General features: G+C 33.4%; 1 protein-coding gene across 3 annotated transcripts in view; it reads right to left on the reverse strand.

Annotated features, from left to right (window-relative positions):
- The window catches only part of LOC148626096 (protein timeless-like), a 69550-nt gene extending 53209 nt beyond the window's left edge, over positions 1 to 16341 (reverse strand). The window contains exons 1-8 of one of the 3 annotated variants that reach the window (XM_088569734.1): positions 16254 to 16329; positions 14297 to 14375; positions 13097 to 13158; positions 12207 to 12316; positions 9929 to 10055; positions 8345 to 8439; positions 5402 to 5463; positions 3072 to 3246 (exon numbers count right to left, since the gene is read on the reverse strand). In XM_088569734.1, coding sequence (XP_088425860.1) covers positions 3072 to 3246; positions 5402 to 5463; positions 8345 to 8439; positions 9929 to 10043 — 447 coding nt within the window. In that variant the 5' untranslated portion in view covers positions 10044 to 10055; positions 12207 to 12316; positions 13097 to 13158; positions 14297 to 14375; positions 16254 to 16329. Of the gene's footprint in view, positions 1 to 3071; positions 3247 to 5401; positions 5464 to 8344; positions 8440 to 9928; positions 10056 to 12206; positions 12317 to 13096; positions 13159 to 14296; positions 14376 to 15850; positions 15924 to 16253 lie in introns of all 3 variants that reach the window. The other 2 variants (XM_088569733.1, XM_088569732.1) reach the window with 2 other exon arrangements.
- Positions 16342 to 21712: the final 5371 nt, after the last annotated feature.

Below are 21712 nucleotides of genomic sequence, written 5' to 3' on the forward strand. Positions count from 1 at the left end.
CCTATATTTAAAAATCAAATATTTAAAAAAGTGCTTGTCACATTTCACTGAAACTTTGCAAATGCATTCAGTATGTGTGTAGGAAGATACCTGTATAGTAATTTATTTTTTCTAAGACAAAAAGTGACTCTTTAGGTTACAGACCACCAATTCAACCAATGAGCATTTGGAACGTACGCAAAAATAGTCCTACGCAGAAATTACCCCTGTTCCTCATAGTGCTGTGAAAAAAGTTCTCATCTTATTTTAAAAATTTAAACAGTTTCTGAAAGGAAAAACATTTCTGTACATTTTATAGGTGCATTTTGCTTCTTGTGATGTGAAGCCTAATCTCCATAATGATTTTTAAATATACCCCTATCTTGTGAAAACACTGGGATTTCCCATGCTAATTATAGACCCTTCACTTCCGGTGACCAGTACTGCACTGCAAGTCTGCTAACCCCACATGCCATTCTGAGGATTGTGAGCTGACATATGTAGAATCATGCTGATATATAGTCATCTGCAGGTTAAAGTTAAGGTAAAGTCCAGAGAAGCCATTGAATATTGTGAAATTAGCATAGAAGCCTATGGGAAGTGGAATTAGTGGTTTTTAGCCTTAATCAGGATCTAAAACCATTAGTCACTTTTTATATGTTTAATAATGAAGTACTACTCCAGATACAGGTGTTTCATTTCTATCAAGGACTTTATATTACTATGCTCATATAGTCTCTGGTTTTAAAACATGTTGACCTTTGTTCTTTGTGGTCTAATTAAATTAATCTTAAAATATAATTTCATTTTTTATGTATAAATTTTCAACAAACTTTTTTTCAAGTGATAAAATTTCTATCAAACTACCATGGACCATTAATTGCGTACCTTTTCAATAATCTCTCATTCTATTTATCTGAATATTATAACTTAATGCCTTCAGTATTTCCTTAATTAGAATTTGAGAATCCCCATCTATTTGTTTACCGATTATCCCACCAAAAAAAGGCACATGATAAAAGTGTAAACAAATGTCATCCATTTTCTTTTATCAATTCTTGCATTTCGAAGTGTACCATATGTTATAACAGGGCCGTGAAGCTTGTATGTGGCCACGTGCACATGGCCATGATAGTGTTTACTTTTGACCAGATGGTGAGAGTTTTGATAGGCTCAATAATATACAGTCGAACTTCACTCGCTCAAACTCGGATGGCTCGAACACCCGGGATTTCTTGAACACAATTCAAAGTACCAAAATTTTCACCTGTATAATCAATATAAATAACCATGGATTTCTCGAACACTCAAACTGACTAGTCGGTCCATTCGGTAGTATTTCTTAGAGAATAACCATCACTAACTCGTACTCGACAGCCATTTTGTCGGCTTGGATAATAAAAGGTGTGAAAAACTGAAACCCTATCATTAGTCAGTGTCATTTTAGTTAATTACAGGTAATACTTAAGTTATCACTAATTAAGTAGTTTTGATCTTAACATAATACTGATTGAAGTTCAAGAATGTTCAGAAGTCGGTATGATGAAAGCATGAAAGAATATCAGATAAAAACAAATTATTGACCAAAGAACTCAAACTCTGAACGTTTTTAAAAGCGACACAGCATTTTTAATGTCCACAAATAAACATAATCTTCCAAAAGCGAACGAAAAGGATCCACGAACTAACACAACTTCGTAAGAAGTATGCAATTTCTAACGATAAAGTCGAACTCGGACCGGAAATATTCGAACTTCAATTTCTCGAACTCCTGATAACTCGAACATATTTCTATGGCTCCTTGGAGTTCGAGCTACCAACGTTTGACTGTATTTACATCTGATTGACACCTCTCAGAAGGATATTGTGAGTCATGGGGTCACCTGGTCTAATTACCTTTGATTGGCTTCAGTCATAAATTGGTTATGGTCAATTAACTTTGACCAGGTGTCAACACAATTGTTTAATTGGAGAGAATATCCGTTGCTGACAAACTTCATGTCAATTTTAATATACAAAACCTAGGTGCCAAGAAAATCGCCATCTGGTAATTTTTGTTGCCAGATCAAATAAAAAATCGCAAATTGCGACATTGGTGAAGCCCAGCGCGATCCCTGACTGTATTGTAAAAATGACCATATGATGGACACAGGTAATATGCCCTAGCCCACTGCCTTGTCAGAATGATAGAAGGATGGATATGGGTAATACATCCCAGCTTCTTCATGATTTTTTTTTAGGAAATAATAATCTTAATTTTTATTAGTCCTCATCATTTCCGTTACTGACCATAGACTTTTCAAAAAGATCATCATTACCCTCTATTAAAGCCATGATAAACTCTCTGATAGCAGTTCTATTGGTTTTTCTCACTATACCCATCACTTAGACTGACTATCAGAGCGATGTGAAAAGAAATTACAGAATAATTGACAAATTATTACATTTTTTCCCAAGTAAGTCAATTCTAAAACATATCACTCATTAGATATAAATTTTTCATGAGCTGTGTTAGGGTTTCAAATAATAAAATCAAAATGCATATAATAAGTTACTTCCTGCAATGTCTATGTGGTAACTAATTCAGTCATTAATTATAAAACAGAACTTGGAAGGCTTGATTGATTGATTGATTGTTTAACGCCCAGGCAGCAATGGACGGCTTGAGAAAGACTGAAAGGCTCACTCAGCCTAAACCTAAAAATATGGCAACATAAATAGGGTGGCAAAAACTGAGTTCAAAAAATGTTTTGCTCCTAAACACATGATCTGTTAGATTATTTTTTTAAATAACACACAATAACTAACAATATCTTTCCAATTTTCTTTTAAATAATTGAATAAGGATTTCTATGGTGCTATAGATAACATTGATTACAGTCAAACCTGCCTAAACCAAAACACTTCAGAACTTTAAAATAAAATTGAATTAGTTAATAAAGGTATTTGTATGGTTTACCAAGGTTAAAAATATATTTAAATTGATCTGAAATAACTTTGAACAGTGTCTGGTTTAGACAGCTTTTTTTTTTAGATAATTCATGGTTCGGTGTATAAACATGTAGGTTTCAATGTATAAACTACTGCCTTACATCATCCAGTATAGTTTTCATCTCAGTTGTTACAGCCAATATAAACTCTTTATCAGTGCACAACTTCCTGGTATTGATCAACATTCTTTTAACATCAGATAACCATGGCAGGGCTATGTCCGAGGGCATACCCACAGTCAAACATTCAACTGGCTGTATCAGTGATGCTAAAAATCTAAAAATAGAAACAATAGGTTGTTCAAACATACAGTACTGTATCATATTTTAATTCATCTATAACTGCAGTCATATATATTTTTTATGAAGGACTGTCATAGGTGCTTGATTATTTCAATTTTATCAAAGTTGTAAAATATTTCCTGAGCCAGAGGCAAAATTTAATATTAATTGTTGACGTAATTTAAATCATCATATGACAAAGTATGGATAAAATTCAAGTAAATGATTTTGAACAGAGAAAAACATTTCTCCTGCTATCAAAGAAAATGTACAGTTGTAATTTTAAACCATGCCACCAATGTTTGCTCAACACTAGAAATATCTGAATAGTATTTTAATCATGGATATGATCCATTTCAACTGAGTTATATTTTTTATCATATCTGCTACATTATGATCCTTTTCAACTGAGGTAAAATTTTGTTTATCCTACTGTCCAAGACCAGCTTATGCTAATGGGTTGATACAGATTCCTATTAGGATATTTGAAAGCAAATTTGGCAAAGTAATATGATATACTTTTATGAGGAAGTACTTCAAATTCATTAATTACTGAAATGATCAAATATTGATATATGATCAATATTTCTAGCAAATCAATGTTTTGAGTATCTGATGAATTAGAAATCAAGGTACTTATTTTAAAATTGAAGATTACAGATTTCAATGATATGATACAATGTACAGGTTACATGTATTCACCTTCCATATCAACTTGCAGGTGAAGGCATTACAAATGTTACAAAGATTTTTATGTTGGCAGATTATTCAATTTAAAAATGTTGGCATAGAAAATAAATGCACCAGCAACAGTTTTACTTCATAACATATGGTGGGCTATTTTGATGGGTGTAAAAGATGGCAAATTTTATGCAAAAAGGTAAACAAAAAAAAATTTGGTGTTTGTTATTTATTTTAGCGCTTAGTGGAATTATTATTTTGGCGTTTTCAGACAGACTGCTAAGACATACCAAAATTAGCATCCTGCAAAAAAATTACCCGCTATATGGTATTAAATAAAAATAAAGGGGGAAACAAAATCAAAGTACAGCTATAATACTTCACTAATTAGATTTTGATAAAGCTCCTGATTTTTTAAACAGAAAATCAATATAAAGAATCTTTTGATATTTCTATCATAACTTACCTAAACAATTATGATTGAAGAAAAACTCAAAAATAAATATTTTCCTGATAAACTCTCCCAATAAGTATTACTCCTGATCCTTGAAAGTAACAGAAAAGCTTTGACCTCCTGAGCACATTTATATTTTACTTGCAATAATTAATTCAGGGAGAATAGCCTATCCACTGATCTGCATTATATAATACAATATTTTGCACTGGCACAGACACTTGTTAAATTTAACAAAAACAGATTAATGTCATCATTATTCATGCAAGTTAAACCTATAAAAACTGTAAATTGCCGCATAACTTTTTTGCCTAAACCAGGATCAGGAATCAAACATTTGTAAAATAATCCTTTGGTATCATAGTTTAGTTATGTAATAATTATAAAATGGTACATGTCACAAACTGGCCAATATTATGTCATTAAATTACTGGTAAGACACATACTCAAATGGTTCAATAATTGTCTTTCCACATAAGCGAATTAAACACATGTTTTTAGTCCACATGCTATGAAAACCAATGCCTGATATGACGTATAAGAACTGAATTTGTGCAAATTAGAAAACACCTTCACAAATACAAGCCAATAACAGTACCAATGTAAAAGACATATAAATAACAAAAATAAAGTAACAACAGGAAGTGTTCTATCACAGCACAGGAGCATTAATCATTAAAGTGTGGTGATTCTCTAATCAAAACAGATTCCCTTAAAGTGTCTACACAGATTTATGTAAGGCCAGGGAAAACAACTTGTCTGTTTAAGGCTACCCATCCTATCCTATTTTTTTCAGTCTACTCTAGGACATTTAATTGTTTTTGTTTTGTTTTGTTTTGTTGTTTTTGTTTTTTTTTTTATAAATGAAATGCTGCTTAACTATCATTTTTAATTGAGCACTAATAAAGTATAGGGACCATTTAATGCCTGTATAAAATGATTTGACCTAGCTACCCTATTTTTCCATCCAATGTAACCTTAAACAGACATATATTCATTCTTAGCCAAAGTTTACCTTACTGCAGCATAGAACACACTCGGCTGATCTCTTGTAAACTTAACCAATGGAATAACATCCTGAAATAAAATTGGCGATAATTTTATGTCAACCTTTTTGTGAAATAACCTTTTTCTAAATCTAAATAAATCGTTATTATGAATGTCAAGTTTATCTCAAAAGTAAAAGTGTTAATTAAAACAGTTTCGTTGTTTTAAGTAGCACTCCAGCTAAGAATCTTGCAAAATGTGATTCATGGGTAAAAAGCCTACATTATTTTATTTTTGATATTATGTTTGAATTGCCATAGTAAACAGAAACTAACATTCAGTTTTTCGTATAACCCGTGTTCTTAGGAGACAAAAATTATAAAGAATGCACTGTAGATTTCAAAATTAAGGGAGATAACTCTGTAAATGACACTCAAATACAATAGAATCTATTGGATTTTCAATGTTGATTATCTCCTAAGAGCAGGCAGATTTGAATGAATAGTTACACATTTCTTAATATAGACCCATAAAACAACTTAATTACAAAAATAAAAATATGTAGCCTTTTTTGGGGTGTATCACATTTTTCAGATTTTACATGATTCTTACAAAGACAGCTACTTAACAGGAAAGATTCAAACATCAAACAAGCACAGGTAGAAATGTACTACCAATGAAAATGCTTCTAGAAGGAAAATATTCAAGTTCAAAGAAACTTTAATTATAAAAAATATAAAATGTTTGTGTGGGAGTCTATAACTATAGCATCAGTTCCAACAGTACCCATCAATCCTTTTCAATATTTAAAATTGGATTGAGAGAAAGACGAAGTAGCAAGGTAAGAACTTAAATAGTTAAAAATACAAATACATGTGTACATGTATTTTTTGTGGTACATACATGTACATGTATACATGATGAAATATGTTCTCATCTTTGAACTTTTAATAAATTTACCCTTTACCATCAGAATTAATTGCTAACATACTTAAAAGTACTGAATTAAATGTATGTATCTAAAGAAACAAACTGAGCAAAAAAGATGTAACTATTGAGATATATAAATGGATCAGTAGATGTGGAAGAGCTGTTTTTCATAGAGTACTAATTTTCATTGCTTCAGTGGTTGGCCAAACCACAAATTCAAATCAACTAGCACAATAAAAAGAACCCACTGAAAAGTGTGATCAGTGCTTTCATTAAGAGCCAGTACCCGGTACTTTTACCCGGCAACTGTAGCGTCTGGTACCGGCAGAATAAAATAAAAATAAAAATCTAGTAAATAGATATCTAAAATCGTTCCATCTGTAGGCTACGGGTATGTCTCCAAAATCGTGATTTTTAGTGTGTATTATTGTTTATTTTGTTGTCTTCGTCGAGGTCTGCGGTGGAATCAGTAAAGTATTAACCTATGATTTAGCATAATGTCTATTTATAGAAAACATGTGGTGACTTAACAATGTCAAAGCAATCACCTATTATTTTGTGTTGAACATAAAGCCAAACACAGGTGAAGATTCTGTAAAAACGTGCCAAAAAATGCCGTTTGTATTTGGAATTGCCCCATACCCGTCATTTTTCCAGATATTTGTTGTGATTTGTGCTGATGAGTGCAGGAATTTTTAGTGTTGACAACAAGTCAACATGTGAAACAAACTTTTAAATACAGAATATGATTTAAGGGACGACCATTCGATTCAGCGGGGAGGGGGAGTTTTGGTAAAAATACTCTGGCAACCCTTAGTTTGAAAAGAACATGTCTGGCCTTTGTACACAAGAATATAAAAAAAAAAAATATTGGATCCGAAATTCAACACTGCTTTAGATAATAATGAAAACAAATGCACTGTAATGTTTAAAAAATTCTGTCTGTCTAAAAGTCAACCAGACTAAAACTGCCAGCCTTGTTCTTTTTCAGAAGCAAAGAATTTCCTATCTGACTATGATTTTTAGACCAACATTTCACAATAAGACACATGCAATTGCTCTACAGGTCACAGTAATAAACAACAACAAAGTTTTATAATGAAAATAATTTAATCAGCACTAGAAACCACCACATGTTATGGAATTTCATTTAATAAATGTTTAGTTTTGTTCCTATGCTTTTATTTGCATGTGTTAATGTTCAAATTTTGTAACAATTACATAAATGAACAAAATATGACATTTACCAAAATTTCATATAAAATGGCATAGTATTATACAGTCAACAAAGTATATCAGCATTAGTCTAGAAATGAACCTGGTGGGAATCATGGGGAGCTCCTGGATTTCAGGGTTTTGAAACTAAATCAGTTATGATTCATCATATATCTTGATTTCAAATTCATACTTTAAACAAAATTGAAGCAAATATTGCAGACTTAATCCCATATTTTCAAGTCAAAATTTAAATCTCAAAACGGCTAACATCCAGGAGCTTCCAGGGGGCTTTGTCCCCCAGACCCTCCACCAAGCCTTTGCCCGGGACCCACTGGGGCCTTAAACGGCCCCAGACCCCTTACCAAATTTATTTGGTACCTCCTACTTTCTGTAAAGTACCCCCTGCCTGAAAAATTATTGCAATCCCTGTGTGATGCTCTAATTAAAAAAATCTACAAATGAATGAAATTTTCCACATATCAACAAATAATTGTCCCCTCACAGTTATTTAATTTTTGAGAACTTGTAACAAAAACAAAAGATTTAATCAAATACTCAATGTACATGTATATAAAACTTTTGAAGTGTAAAGTTCCCTTACATGAATTAACAGATTATTCCTTACATCATGACCTCTAAACTTGTTTTTCCTCATATTGTGACCTCTAACCTTGACTTCATAAGAGCTTTACATCTACACTTACTGGCCTATGGGGGCCTGATCCAGCGATTTCTAGTTTTTTCTCTACATAACTAAACTTTTTGAGCAAGGGGCGGGACATCTTTGGATCAAACCTTAGAAGAGGTAGCATGACATACTTACCAAATCTACAACTCTGGAGAAACATAACTGCCTTCTGTATGTCCTCTGTACAGGGTTTTCTTCTTGAAGGGTTTTGTAAAATTCAGTCAGGATATCTACAAAACAGGAGTGTAAATATACAATATCTAATTACCAAAATTTAAATCATTCTGTATATTTGTTAGTACATGTATTAGTACCTTAATGTACATGTATATGAAAATAGATTAATTGATTGTTGCCAAGCAGCAATAATTCAGCTATATCCAGGCAATGAACATGAAATGGATGACAAATTGAACATAAAATTATGATAAAAATGAAAAATGGGATGGGATACAAGGATAATAGGGTCGACAAATTTTGATTGCCACTGGAAATAGGGAGATGTGGGTAAGGTCGGGCAATTTAGCCTCCTGTGGCGAAGCACAAGAGTTCCAACTCTGATAGAATATGACAGCAGGATTCATTAACGCCAGAGGAACTTGGAATCTTTCCCAACATGGTGCACCATTTTCTGTATTATAGCCTGACAATCCCAGCATGTAACATGCCTAAAGTACCCCATTGCATCACCTGGGGCACAAAACACAATAGCTCTGTAGGCAGAGCTTCCTAGTACCGACCAGGGTTCTGAGTACTATTTAGTCGCCTTTTATGATAAGCTTAGCACTGCTACAGGCCTTTTTTTTATACTCGGACCAGCATAGGGCACATGAAAATAGAGCTTTTCAATTAAGATCAGCTCATTAAAATTTAGATTGTTAAATTTAACATACAGTTGTTGTATATAATGCTTAAATGAAATATGTTACTTGTACCTTTTTTATAGTGGCTCTTGTGATGATTAGTTCATCATAAAAAATCCTAGATTCTAATGCAACATTTTTCAAAATTAGAGATGGGCAAAGTGAAAAATGCTGTTAACTGAAAGAAATTTTGAAACTAATTTGGAAAAAAATTATCAAAATGAAATTTATCAGGGAGGGTGAAAATATTGGGTTGAAGGGGATGAGAATCCAGGATTTTTTTATGGCATTATGAGATTGCCATTAAGAGAATTTTTTGTAAGAGAAAGAATTGTCTGTCTTGCCTGTTAAAATTATTCATATTCTAAAATTACATCAAACAATAAAAGGATGATACAATTGCTGTACTGAGTACAGTATACAAGCTTTGATATTTTCACCAAAATCCACTATTTCTGAATTTTTTACTTAGATTGCAAAAAATATTTTCTATTGCAGAATTTAATGCTCTTTTTGTAAGTCATTATAAATACAATTTAAATTTTTGCCATCTTGAGAAAAGCATAATGCTAACACAAGTATTTAAGTAAACTATAAGTATGCCATTTACTATATACATGTACCCAGTAAGTACATGTAATTTGTATTTTCACTATTTTTAAGTACTTTAAATTAAGTGAATTCGACTAAAACGTTCATAAGTCTTATTAATCAATATAAACTTAGCTAGAACATCATTCTCGCAATATTGATTTAGGTTCTACAGAAAGATTAATGCATAACAACCAGTCTATGATGAATGCACCTTTGTCATAGTCACAACAAATGTCTGATGAGACCTTTAACAATATCTTACCCTCACAGTCATCTGAAGTGACATAGTACCCATCCTCTAAGTAACCAAGGTTGCTGCACAAACTGTTAACACCCAAGTTCATTATACACTGCGAACCTTTCATTACTTTATCCATACTTGTCTTGATCTGCAAGTACAGAGAGTTGATATAATCATTTTCTCAGGATATTTATTTACTCTATCATGCAATTTGGCTGATATGTCATTTTTTTCACACAAGGGATACTAGCTACAAATATTCTAGATCATTAAAATGTATTGAAAAAATTCTAACTTGTCATTTTTAAACTGGCAAAATGTCTTCTGGAAAATAGTTGCACAGACTGGTTCATGGTTACCATGGAGAAAACAGGGGACCTCAAAGGGGCAAAAATTCATTTTTTGACAATTTTTTCTTAAAAATCAGTATTATCCTAAATAGTAGGGTCAGAAAACTACAAAATCCATAAAATATAGCTATTGAACAAATGTTTAGGTTATTTTGCACAACTGTAAGGCCTCCAGATTTTGCAGTCAGCACATTTCCTCTCTGAAACCCCTGCAGGTTTTCATGTTTTTTTTCTGTAAGCCTTCCAAGTCAAATTAGCTAATGGAGCTAATTTATATTTAGGTATGAAACTAAACACTAACAACATGCAGGGGTTCAAATTAGCCCTTCTTCAAGAGTAATCAAGGGAACCAAGGTTATAGCCGTAATCAAAAGAATGTAATCCAGGGAACAAAGACCAGACATGGAAAACAGGCATATACAACAAAGAACATAAAGTAACTAAAATCATACATACACAGTAACAAAAGCAAATGAGCAACTCGGACTCCACTAAATACTGGGAGCATGGACCAGGTGCACTGGTAGGGTAAGCGTTCTAAGCTTTTCTAGAAACACCCGCCAAGTTGCTCAAAAAAAAGTCAAGTCCAGGGTAGATGAAAGGTATGAGAATGTTGATATCTGACCTTTCTGAAATTTCATTTACCCTAGTTAAAGACTTTCATCTATGTTCATTGACACTTAACTTTGAGTTAACACAAGTGGCCAATGATTTGAAATTTGAAAAAAAAAAAAAAAAAAACCAGCACCTTTCTCTCATGAAAGTGAATTTTGACTCTTGATGGTTTTAATTTCAAATATGAACAGCTGAGTCTAGTATAAATGTACAAAAATGTAATTGCATCCTAACATAATAATTTATTTTGACATAACAGATTTTTTGAGAATGGATAACATATAAAATAGAAAATGTACCTATGTAGACAATCCTCGTTCCATAAGAAAAAGTGTGGGAGCAGATTCCAGCATGTATCATGAATTGTCAAATGCCAAACGATATCTAATTCTGGTTAAAGCATACTAACTTGTAATTAATTCCAATCACTTTTGTCAGGATAAGGGTTATTTTAACAAGATAAATTAGATTTCCCACTACATTTAACAATAAATCCTTGGTGTTCTGAAATCAGCTGTTAAAGGTTTGGCGTAAGCATTCAAATTACAGTATGAATGAAGTCATTCAAGGTGGACAGTCCTGTTCTCATCACATGTTACACTAAAAGTGTTTGAATGCAGATTTTGTTTCGTTATATTGGATACTTTTTGTATGAAAGTTTAAGGCCCCATGATGTACAGTTGAGGTAAGCTGAGTTTTCAAAAGTCAGTATTTTTAAGAATCAGGCAGTGGGCGAAACATGGTATGAAAAAACCCACAATTTTGATAGTTTTATATGACTACTTGCACCATCAGAATCAAGGAAAACAAAGAAGATTTTCCATATCATGCTGCACCATTAAGTTACAATTACATTGAAATGTACTGAAAAGCTTGCTAAGCTTTGGTGAAATTAATATGTTACAAACATATCACTGATTTCAAGAGTTATGTCACTTATTCTAGGTCTACCTCCTTACATAAAGTACTTTACAAGTAATTTGCTGTACTGTGCGCAACATGATTGAATATTTCTGCATCAATATAAAAAAAAATATCAGTCATTCATTAAATAATTTTATTCCTACATTAGTCCAGATTTTAATGGTGTTTGCAGATGCATTTCTTTTTATGTAAGTTTGTCTATTGATTTATTGAATGATGTACAAAGAACTGTGTTTTTACAACAATCAAGTACATGTACACTGAACTTACCTCATCTTTTTACCACTTTCCGACTTATACTCGGTGAGATCTATTGGTGCAATTACACATGTACACGTACATTCAATGTTCAACTTCTAATCTCAAATCAAGAATAACTTTCTGACTTTTACACCTGTGCACTAACTTACCAGTTGAACTTAGTTGATGGTTGGATTCTGGTTAAATTACATCTTTGTTAATAGGTAAATATGGAAGTTTCTGTTCAATTAGGTCAGGTAATCATTATTAATGGGTAGATCTGCAAAAAACAAACATTACCTGGATTTGGAAAAAAAAACCTCATCTTTAATTTACATTTACAAGTTCCTTTACCACACTTTTAACAATTCTTTCCAAATTTTTAAATTTTTGGTTGCACACATTAAAAGATATAACATTGTACAATGTACATGAACAGTACTCAATGCAAATGACTATTTGAGAATCTTTCTATAAAGCATTTTTCTAAAAGATACATGTATTTCATTTTTTTTTTCATTGTGCGTGCAGTGGATAATTTTTAGTGGATGAAATATTAAGTTTTTTTTCTGAAAAAAATGAGGTACACTTTGTACATGTACTAATAAATTTGATTGTTCTAGATGTTTTGAAGATCGTGAAGTACAAAATGTACATGTACAATGTAACTCAAATATTTTGGATAAGAATAACATGTACATGTACATCATTAACCTAAATTTTAAATTATCCCCTCTCCACAGTGGATCAAACAATTTACTTTACTGTGACTCCACTTACGTGTATGTTAAAACAGATACACAGGTGCTTCATTGCAACCCTTTTCATTTTTTTTTGGTACTTATCTGGAAATGATATTAAACTGTAAGAATTATTGAACATATCTTTGATTATGTAAGAAATAAACTAGAGTGATTCCACTGTGTTGGAGGAGACACCGTGACTTCATTCAAATCGTCTCAAATGTTGACAGTAGTGTAAAGTGTACGAGAGTTTGGAGTTTCGCATTTCTATCGAAGAATCAAAATGTTCTTGCTTTACTGTATTTGATACTACTAACCTGTTATTTGAAAAAAAAAAGAAGAAAAGCTAACGCCAACTTCCAGGAATCTTCTTTTAACTCTGAAAGAATAAGGAAAAACTACTAGGATCTATTCATTTGTAGGATATACATGTACATGTACATTGTACATACATTGTATGGTTGATTTTAAAGAGCAAAGGAATAGTAAGAATCAATAAATTTTGTTCACCATCTGATGAGCTCAAGGTCATTCTTCTTATTTTATTGTACATGTACATGTACGACACAAATCCATCAGAAAAATGAAATCTGTCGAAAACCTGTTTCATAAATTCTTAAATCAAAATGTCTTCAAAGAATCAGTGTTCAAAATATTTAAATAGCACAGGGCTCACTGGCATAGCTCTTATGGCCTTCTTCCAAAATTATAGCACAGTGCACAAAGTGCATTCTAACTAAATTAATTACTGATAGCACAGTGCTACAAAATCATGGTGCTGCAAAGTAAAGCACTATAATTGCCTGAGAAGACCACTGAGAATACTAAGGAATGTTGCCTCTTGATTCGGGCGGGGGCATGGCGGGTGTGCGCCCTCCCTAAAATTTGCAGAGTGGGTTGTCCTCAGCTTAATAAAGTATCCGAAGAGACGATGAAAATTGAAGTTGTCACATCCCATCTGTTTTAACATTCTAAGTATATAAAACAGTATCATTCAATGCGATTACTAATTATCTGAACTATGATTTATTTAACCTCAAAAATTTTAATTGTGCGCCCCTTAATCTAAAATCCTGGATTCACCCCTGAAGAACAGGCCCTGGACTACCCAAATGGTTTTGGGAAGCTGTAGGCACCCTGCCTTTTCTGTCAATTTTTCCCTCGATAAAAGTGCCTTCAAATAGCCTCATACATGTAAGTGCTATAGTACACTTATTTTACCTGAATTACAAAATGTACATTGCCCTTTTCCAAAGCTGCATATACATGTACATTAAAGGCCAAGAGAAAAGTATGCCCATTTAAGGTGACATTCTTCAAAGAAATAGGGTATGTTGGTAGGCATTTCCATTTAAAATGATTTTACTTTATTTTATCATTTTATTTTTCTTTTCGGCACAGGTTCATCTTTACTTCAACTAAATCAATCTCTTATTGTGTGGTTTCATGCATATGTTAATAACAACTTTGTATGAATATGTACAAAATGTATTACTGATAACTATTTTTGTGGTCACCTTTCTGCTGACTGGATTGTTTACAACTGGGTTGACCATATCCATTGAAGAACATGAGAACGCTGCGTTGTCTCAAAAGCTGGAAGGCACATGTGTACATTTGTAATTACATTCTTCACCAGAAATGAACTATTTTTATTTTTATAATTTTAGTTGGATAAAATGGCTTAGGGTCAGACACATGAAACTGTAAACAGACTATTTTTTTTCTTGGCCTAAGTAACATTAATTTTCATTGGCAGATATTTCATTCATTTCAGGGGAAAAAGTTGAGTACATTTGATTAAACAGATAAATTTTATGTGTTAGATCTCTGAAGCCAGTAAACAGCAGGGCAAAGGTGTTCCCTGTTAATATACATGCATACCATTCACTTTCAAGTCACTAGTTGCATTCAGTTATTTTGTAAGACTTGTACAATTGTAGAAGCCATTGGTTTTGAAGACAAGAAGCAACTCTAATCAAGGCTCAAGCTACAATGTATATGTACATGTATGTAAAACATACATGGTGTACATGTACTAAGGGAAAACTGGGAGAACAAATCTGTAACTTCTTTTTTCAAAGAGACAACAGGAAGAGGTGGGGTGCATCAGATACATCTTTCGTAAGTTAAATCGCATTTCATAAAAAAATGTCGCCACAGTTTGGACCTACAACCTTCATGTGCACATCACTCAAGGAGAGCAATTTTTTAAAGCTCATTTAAGATAAAAATATAACATGTTACATGTATTAATATGGTAGATCTGCTTTGAACCTTGCTTCTTTCAAATACCAGTCAAATTTAACAAATTAGAATGAGACTAAGGGCAGTGAGGCAAATTGTGCGGTAGGGTCTAAAATGTGTAACCCATACAAAAATGTACCTATCCCACTTTTCCCTTTTAGTAAACATACATGTACATAATGTATACTATTTTGCCATAATTTCATCATTATTATTTGATACATGTATTTCCAGCTGAAAGTTGGTACACATGTACAAAATGACATCAAAAGATTGTCTCAACTTTTTGCTGGTACGGAGAATGACGCTAGGTATGTTACGGAATTCAAACCTAATCACTTCTTTTTTAATTTAATATCAAATCTAACAAAACTTTTTTTAAAGTCTTTAAGTGGAGTTTTAATCTCACACAGTTTTCAGAAAAACGTTAAAATTGGACAGAAATGTGAGAAATAGTTGATTATTAGTTTGGTACTGTAACTTCTGGTTACACATTTTAGACCTCTCAAAATCAGAAAACTGATCAAAAGAGAAATATCAGAAAAATATATACCATTTTCTTGACTAGAAATGAATTGAAATGGACTTTTGAACATCTCATCTAAGGCAATTTTAAATTCTTACAACATGATACTGTAATAGTGAATTATTTGGGTACTGGGAAAAGTTGGTAAGGGCACCAGTTACACATGCATTTCAGAACCTACCAAATTGTACAAAGCCAAATTTCAGTGAATTTAAATGTACATTAACATGCATAAATACATTGAACATACACGTACTGCTTCTCGAATTTGGACAAATAAATACCCCAGCCTCCCTACCTTGTTTGAATTTATTCCGAGAATGTTTTTAGCCTTGCACTAAGATCTCTCCTCGGGCGTGAAACATTATAGTCTACAATATGAGAATTAATTTTACACACTTCACTTTTAATCCATCACTCAAGAATTTTCGTCCGTAGGAGTGAAATTAAAGAGTCTATGAAATGTAAAATGAAAACACTGGGTACTTTCAACGCAACACCAAAAATTGAAGAAAAAATCTGGAATCATTAACAGAATGAAGGGTGTCATTGGAAATGAACAGGTACATGTACAACATGTATCATCGGCGTGACCGGGTCATGAAATGCTAGTGACGATCTTTTCTTTAAATATTCAAACTGTACAGTAAGTAAAATATGTTATAATTTTTGAAACATTCAAAAATTGTATTAGGAATTACCCGAGAAATAATAAAAATCGTCTTTCAGAGAATGTAAACACTAACGGAGATCAGCAATGTTTTGGTTGCGTGACTAGGGTCAAGGACGAATTAGGGTAAGTAATGTCGGAAAAAACTAGAGAGACTCCGAAAAATCATTTCAACGAACACGTTTTTCGCGGTCACGTGTACGTGAACACATAGAATCACGCGGCCACGACCATCGACACGCGGCAAGGGTACATTCACGTTGAGAACGGATATGAAATTATTACCTTCAATTAGATTTCATTAATAAAATGCTTGTCAATAACAAAGATGACCGTTTTGAGCGATTTTTTTTTTGGTTCCTGGGTAACTTTATAAAAAGTAATCAAGGGAACCAAGATTCTAGCGGAAACCAAAAGAATGTACCATGGACAAAGACCAGACGTGGAAAACAGACACACAAACTAAGAACATAAAGCAACTAAAATGATTAATACAAGGTAACAAAAGCAAATGAGCTACTTGGACTCCACTAAGGACTGGGAGCATTGACCAGATGCACCGGTATGGTAAGCGTCCTCTGCTTCACTAGAAACATTCACCTAAATGCCCATAAAAAGTAAAGTCTAGAGTAGACGAAAGAGGAAAGGAAAACTGACACCTTGAACAAATCAGTTTTCATTGTGCAAATGGATACACCGTAACGATCCACGAGTTCACGATGATCGACGACCATTAAACTTCTGTAGTGATGACTTAATCTTGTAGCAACAATACCTTGTTCCAGAATCCTAACTGTCATGAAGAAGTCTAGCGCGATATAAAATGACTGCGTAGTTACGGCAAGCTCTAGTACATAGTATGCATTGTGATATGAAAACTAAAACTCCATACGCAGATGATTGAAAGTTCTTTGGGTAGATGCGCTGTATCAAACCCCCGAAACTAGGATTGTATAACGATAATACGTCATCTATATAGCGGAAACTGAGATTAAAGGATCTAGCTAAACGATGTAGTAATTTGTTCCCATTGGAATGTCGACCTTTTGTCGAAAACCGCCTCCACCACACCGGACAAATAGCAGATCCAGCTATGTAGCGTTGTTTGTATGGATTCTTGTGGAGTTTAGGAATCTAGTACATAGACGGTAGATCACATCATCGTGTGTGGTAGAGAGACCTAAGAGGATATCAAAGATTTATGGTTTTCGACTATCGCATCTTTGGAGAGTGCGGTAGTAGTAAAGGTCTTACTACTGCTATTGTTATCTACGTCTACCTCTGGTAATAAACATTGCATGTATACGTTTTGCAGACAAAAATTTAGATTTAGAATCTACCAAGAATTTTTGTTGTCACTATGTAGACTATAAAAATCCTTGCTAATACTAAATTGCAGGTTTTCCACCGTCGAAAAAAATTGAATATTTTTTGTCAGATGCCGAATTTACATAGGTAACCCCTGGTCTTCGATAGCGGGTAGACTATCACCGAATTCCCCTCCTCAGTGTCTATATCTAATCACTGAATTTATCTATAAGCAAGGATTTTTTATGGTCTGCTCTATAGTTCCTGATTTAAACTGTTATACTCAGGGTGGGTGTATGTGTGTGTGTTGGGGGGGGGGACAAAATCACCACCACAGTGCATTCTGATGACGGCGAGCGCAATATGACAAACTCTAATCATTTCCTTAATTAAGAGGATTAACCCTGATGATCGGCCCAAGGGTGTAATTATGTTCGATAAGTTAGGTTGATTATAAAGAAGGGAAAAAAATCAAACGGAGCGGTCCCTTTTCGGACGTTGTGGATCCGCCACTAACTTGTTTCTTGAAAGATCTGACGGAAATAAATGTTTATGTTTGAAACTGAATAGAAATGTAATACATTGTCGCGTGATATACGGGATTTCAAGAAAGGGGTAGCACTTACTGACCAAAAAGGGCACACCGTCACGCTTTAGGGATTTCTTTCAATTCAACCAAATTTGTTTGTTCCGTAAAAAAACCAAAAAAAACAAAAAAAAAAAAACAAAAAAAAAAAAAAAAAAAAAAAAAAAAAAAAAAAACAGGAGGGTGCGCACAAGGCATGCCATGCCGCTTTTAGTCTAAACATATCTTAAATATACACATCATTAAGACAATAGTAATACATCATAAGGATTTTGTAGAAACAAAGCAAAATCAATAAGGTTCACAAACTACGTTTTGGAAGCCTTATTTTTCACTCGCCACGCCTTTTTATTCTTGAAACCAAATTTTATCTAAATCGACGTATTCTTAATTTTCGACGGGAAAGTTTGTTTCCAATACAATACATCGTAAGATACGCTTAGCCACAACTCCATGTGGTACCGCATATGTGTACAAAGTGAGACGTCGCCTTACGGTTTCTGAGATCCCGGTCGGACAAAATTTCGTTTTAGGAGCCCTAATTGTTTGTATATTCAAGGTTATGATTTTATGTATTCAAGGTTACGAAAAAAAATTATAATATCTTCTTGAAAATTAAAAAGATCTGTTGGCTTAATTACAACTTTTCTTGCTAACAGATATTATCACTATTGTCTTATGTTGGGGGTCTATGTTGACCACTTTGTACCATTGACTCTTTAGAAATCGATGAAAGAACAAATTAATGGCTAATATGTCTGAAAGAAACTCAATGACTTTTTTTTTTATTTCATATCGTCAGTTACTATATTTATACCTGTGACATCATGCCACCTACATGTATCCTGAGTATAATACGTGTAGATTTTATTTCCCGAATTATATATATACTTTATAGTATAAAAAGGAACAGATATGGTGAAACGCAATAAATACATCACCAAAGAGATTACCAAAAGGTCTTCAATAAGTGTATATACAACATCTTCAAGTAAGCTCTGAAAGGCCCCGACAACAAAAGTAATAAAATCCACGGGAACGATGACACTCCTTCAAAATAAACTAAAAAGTCAAGTAACGACACGAAGACATATTAATGACCAACATTGATCTTAGGGCGAAATCATTCATTTCTTACCAAGTATCATGCTGCAGACAACTTGGAAAAGTGGACAAACATTCGAAATAAATAAAATTAATTTAAGGCAACGAAAAATCACATAAACAAGCGTCATTCATCAAGTATTTGTTGAAAATGTTGAATTTGATATGGAATTTTAAATCACAAAGCAATATATCGTGCGATAACAAACAAAGCAGGACCAAAGACTTACAAGAAGAATTCAAAAGAAATTAAGTGTCAGTCCCTGTAAGAATCAGGCAGTCGGTGAAACATGGTATGGAACATCATTTTGATAGTGTAATTTGACTATCTGCACCATGAGAATCGAGATTTTCCACATCATGCTGGACCACTGAGTTACAATTTCATTGATATGCACTGAAAAAGAATATTTCAAAAGCAGATAACTCTGTCAAAAACCCTTTTTTTTCTAAGATTCTATTGAAAATTTCTGAGCAAAGCCAGTGGTGCAGAGAACAAATAATGGTCTTTTTAAAGAGAGAAAGTATCCTTGAGTAAAATTACATTGTCAGATCAGTGGGGTTTTGACATGCATGTTTCTGAATTTTCCCACTTTGCCTGATTCTTACAGACACTTACACTTAAATGTATATCTCAGTAAACGTACTACATGTAACACGATAGCATGACGATTCCAAATTATTTAAAAAAATGAGTTCAAACGAAAATATTAACATTAATTATATCTGGACATGTGTAAGGATATTTGCATATAGTAGTAGGTTTGTTTGTTGGGGTTTAACGTCCGAGCAGCAATATTTCAGCTATATTCAAACGATGAACATGAAATTGATGATAAAATGAACATGCAATGATGATGAAATGAAAAAGGGATGGGACACAAGGACAATGGGGTCGACAAATTTTGATTGCCACTGGAAATAGGGAGAGGTGGGTAGGGTCGGGCAATTTAGCCTCCTGTGGCGGAGCCCTATGGTTCGTACTCCGGGAGAATACCACAGTAGGGTTCTGTAACGTGCGAGGAACGTGGCATCTTTCCCAACACGGTGCACCACTATAGTTTGCGGTCAGGTTTTCCGTATTATAGCCTGACAACCCCAGCATGTAACACACCAGGGGTACCACATTCCACCAACTGGGGCACACATCCCAGTTGCTCTGTGGGCAGAGCGCCCTAACCCCTGGCTAGGGTTCTGAGCTCTATTTAGTCGTCTTTTACGACAAGCTTAGAGCTGCTGCAGGCTTATATTTTGACACCCGGACCTGCACGGGTCTATAGTAGTATGACATATCTTAGAGCATTTTATTCAATAAACTATAGACTATATAAAACTAACAATAAAATGTGTTTAGAAAAAGTCAAGCCACGGAATAGATACAAGAGCAGTCATTAGATAGGGAAGATTTCAAAAGTTAATATTGCACTAAAACATTTAACATGACAAGAAATATGTTTTGGAGTGGCGATATATCTACGACAAATACAATGGCCTTCTATTCCACATTACTCCATTCATATACATTATTGGCGACCTTAACGGAAGGTGTCCATGGAATACCCAGACGGTGGGTTTTTAGTTTAAAAGCATATAGTAGAGATACAATCTCGATCATGTTTTCTAAGTATAAAGAGTATAAATATGAAATTTGATGACTAAGCAAGAAAGAAAAAAAATCATAATAAGCACTAAAAATAAATGGAAATAACTTTGTGCCACCCATATAAGAACCCTTAAACAATATAATATAAGGCTTTGCTATTAGGAACTGAACTTTACTAAAATATTGACTCAATTGACAATGCACCGCAATATTGTTATACTGTGTTGAAAGTTCAAACAATCACTCCCTAATGATGTACTAACAGAACGATTTTCAGCGATTTTTGTTAAGCAAACAAAGACAATTTGTTTTCTGCCTTTGTTTCGTATTGTCTGAGTCGATTTAGAGACATATCTTCCATTTCCGGGTCACTCTTGATAATTTTTTTCATACGGAAAATATTCCATGGAAACAAAATGAAGCTATCATAGGCGCTAATTTAGTTCTCGTGTACCAGACACGTTTTACTCACTACTATGGTCTTATATTTACACAATCCTTGTAGAATACGCTAAAGCAAAACCCATCAAAAGTAGTAAAAATAAACATGACTATACATAACTGTTGAAATTTCTATTCCACAAGTGGGAGATTCCTAATCATGAATTCACCCATATAAGATTTCCGAAACCAATGATCGAGAGATTATTTTTTTGCAAGTAAAACTTCTTAGAAATATTGGCAAAGCTCAATTCTCCTTTGGATTCCACCCATTTTTAGCCTTGACGACAGTTTTTGACAATTAATTCTCTAATCTAGAGACTTTTTTTTTTGGAAAATGGAAGTCTTTTGTACAATAAGACACAATTACAACAGCGGAAAAAAAGATAAGCGCATCCATTATCATTTACACGATATCAGAGCTGCTAAAATTCACGTTCATTCATTG

The sequence above is a fragment of the Perna viridis genome, chromosome 2 (assembly GCF_037379345.1).
Source record: "Perna viridis isolate PV_CMFRI_1.1 ecotype Kerala chromosome 2, ASM3737934v1, whole genome shotgun sequence".
NCBI lineage: Eukaryota > Metazoa > Mollusca > Bivalvia > Mytilida > Mytilidae > Perna > Perna viridis.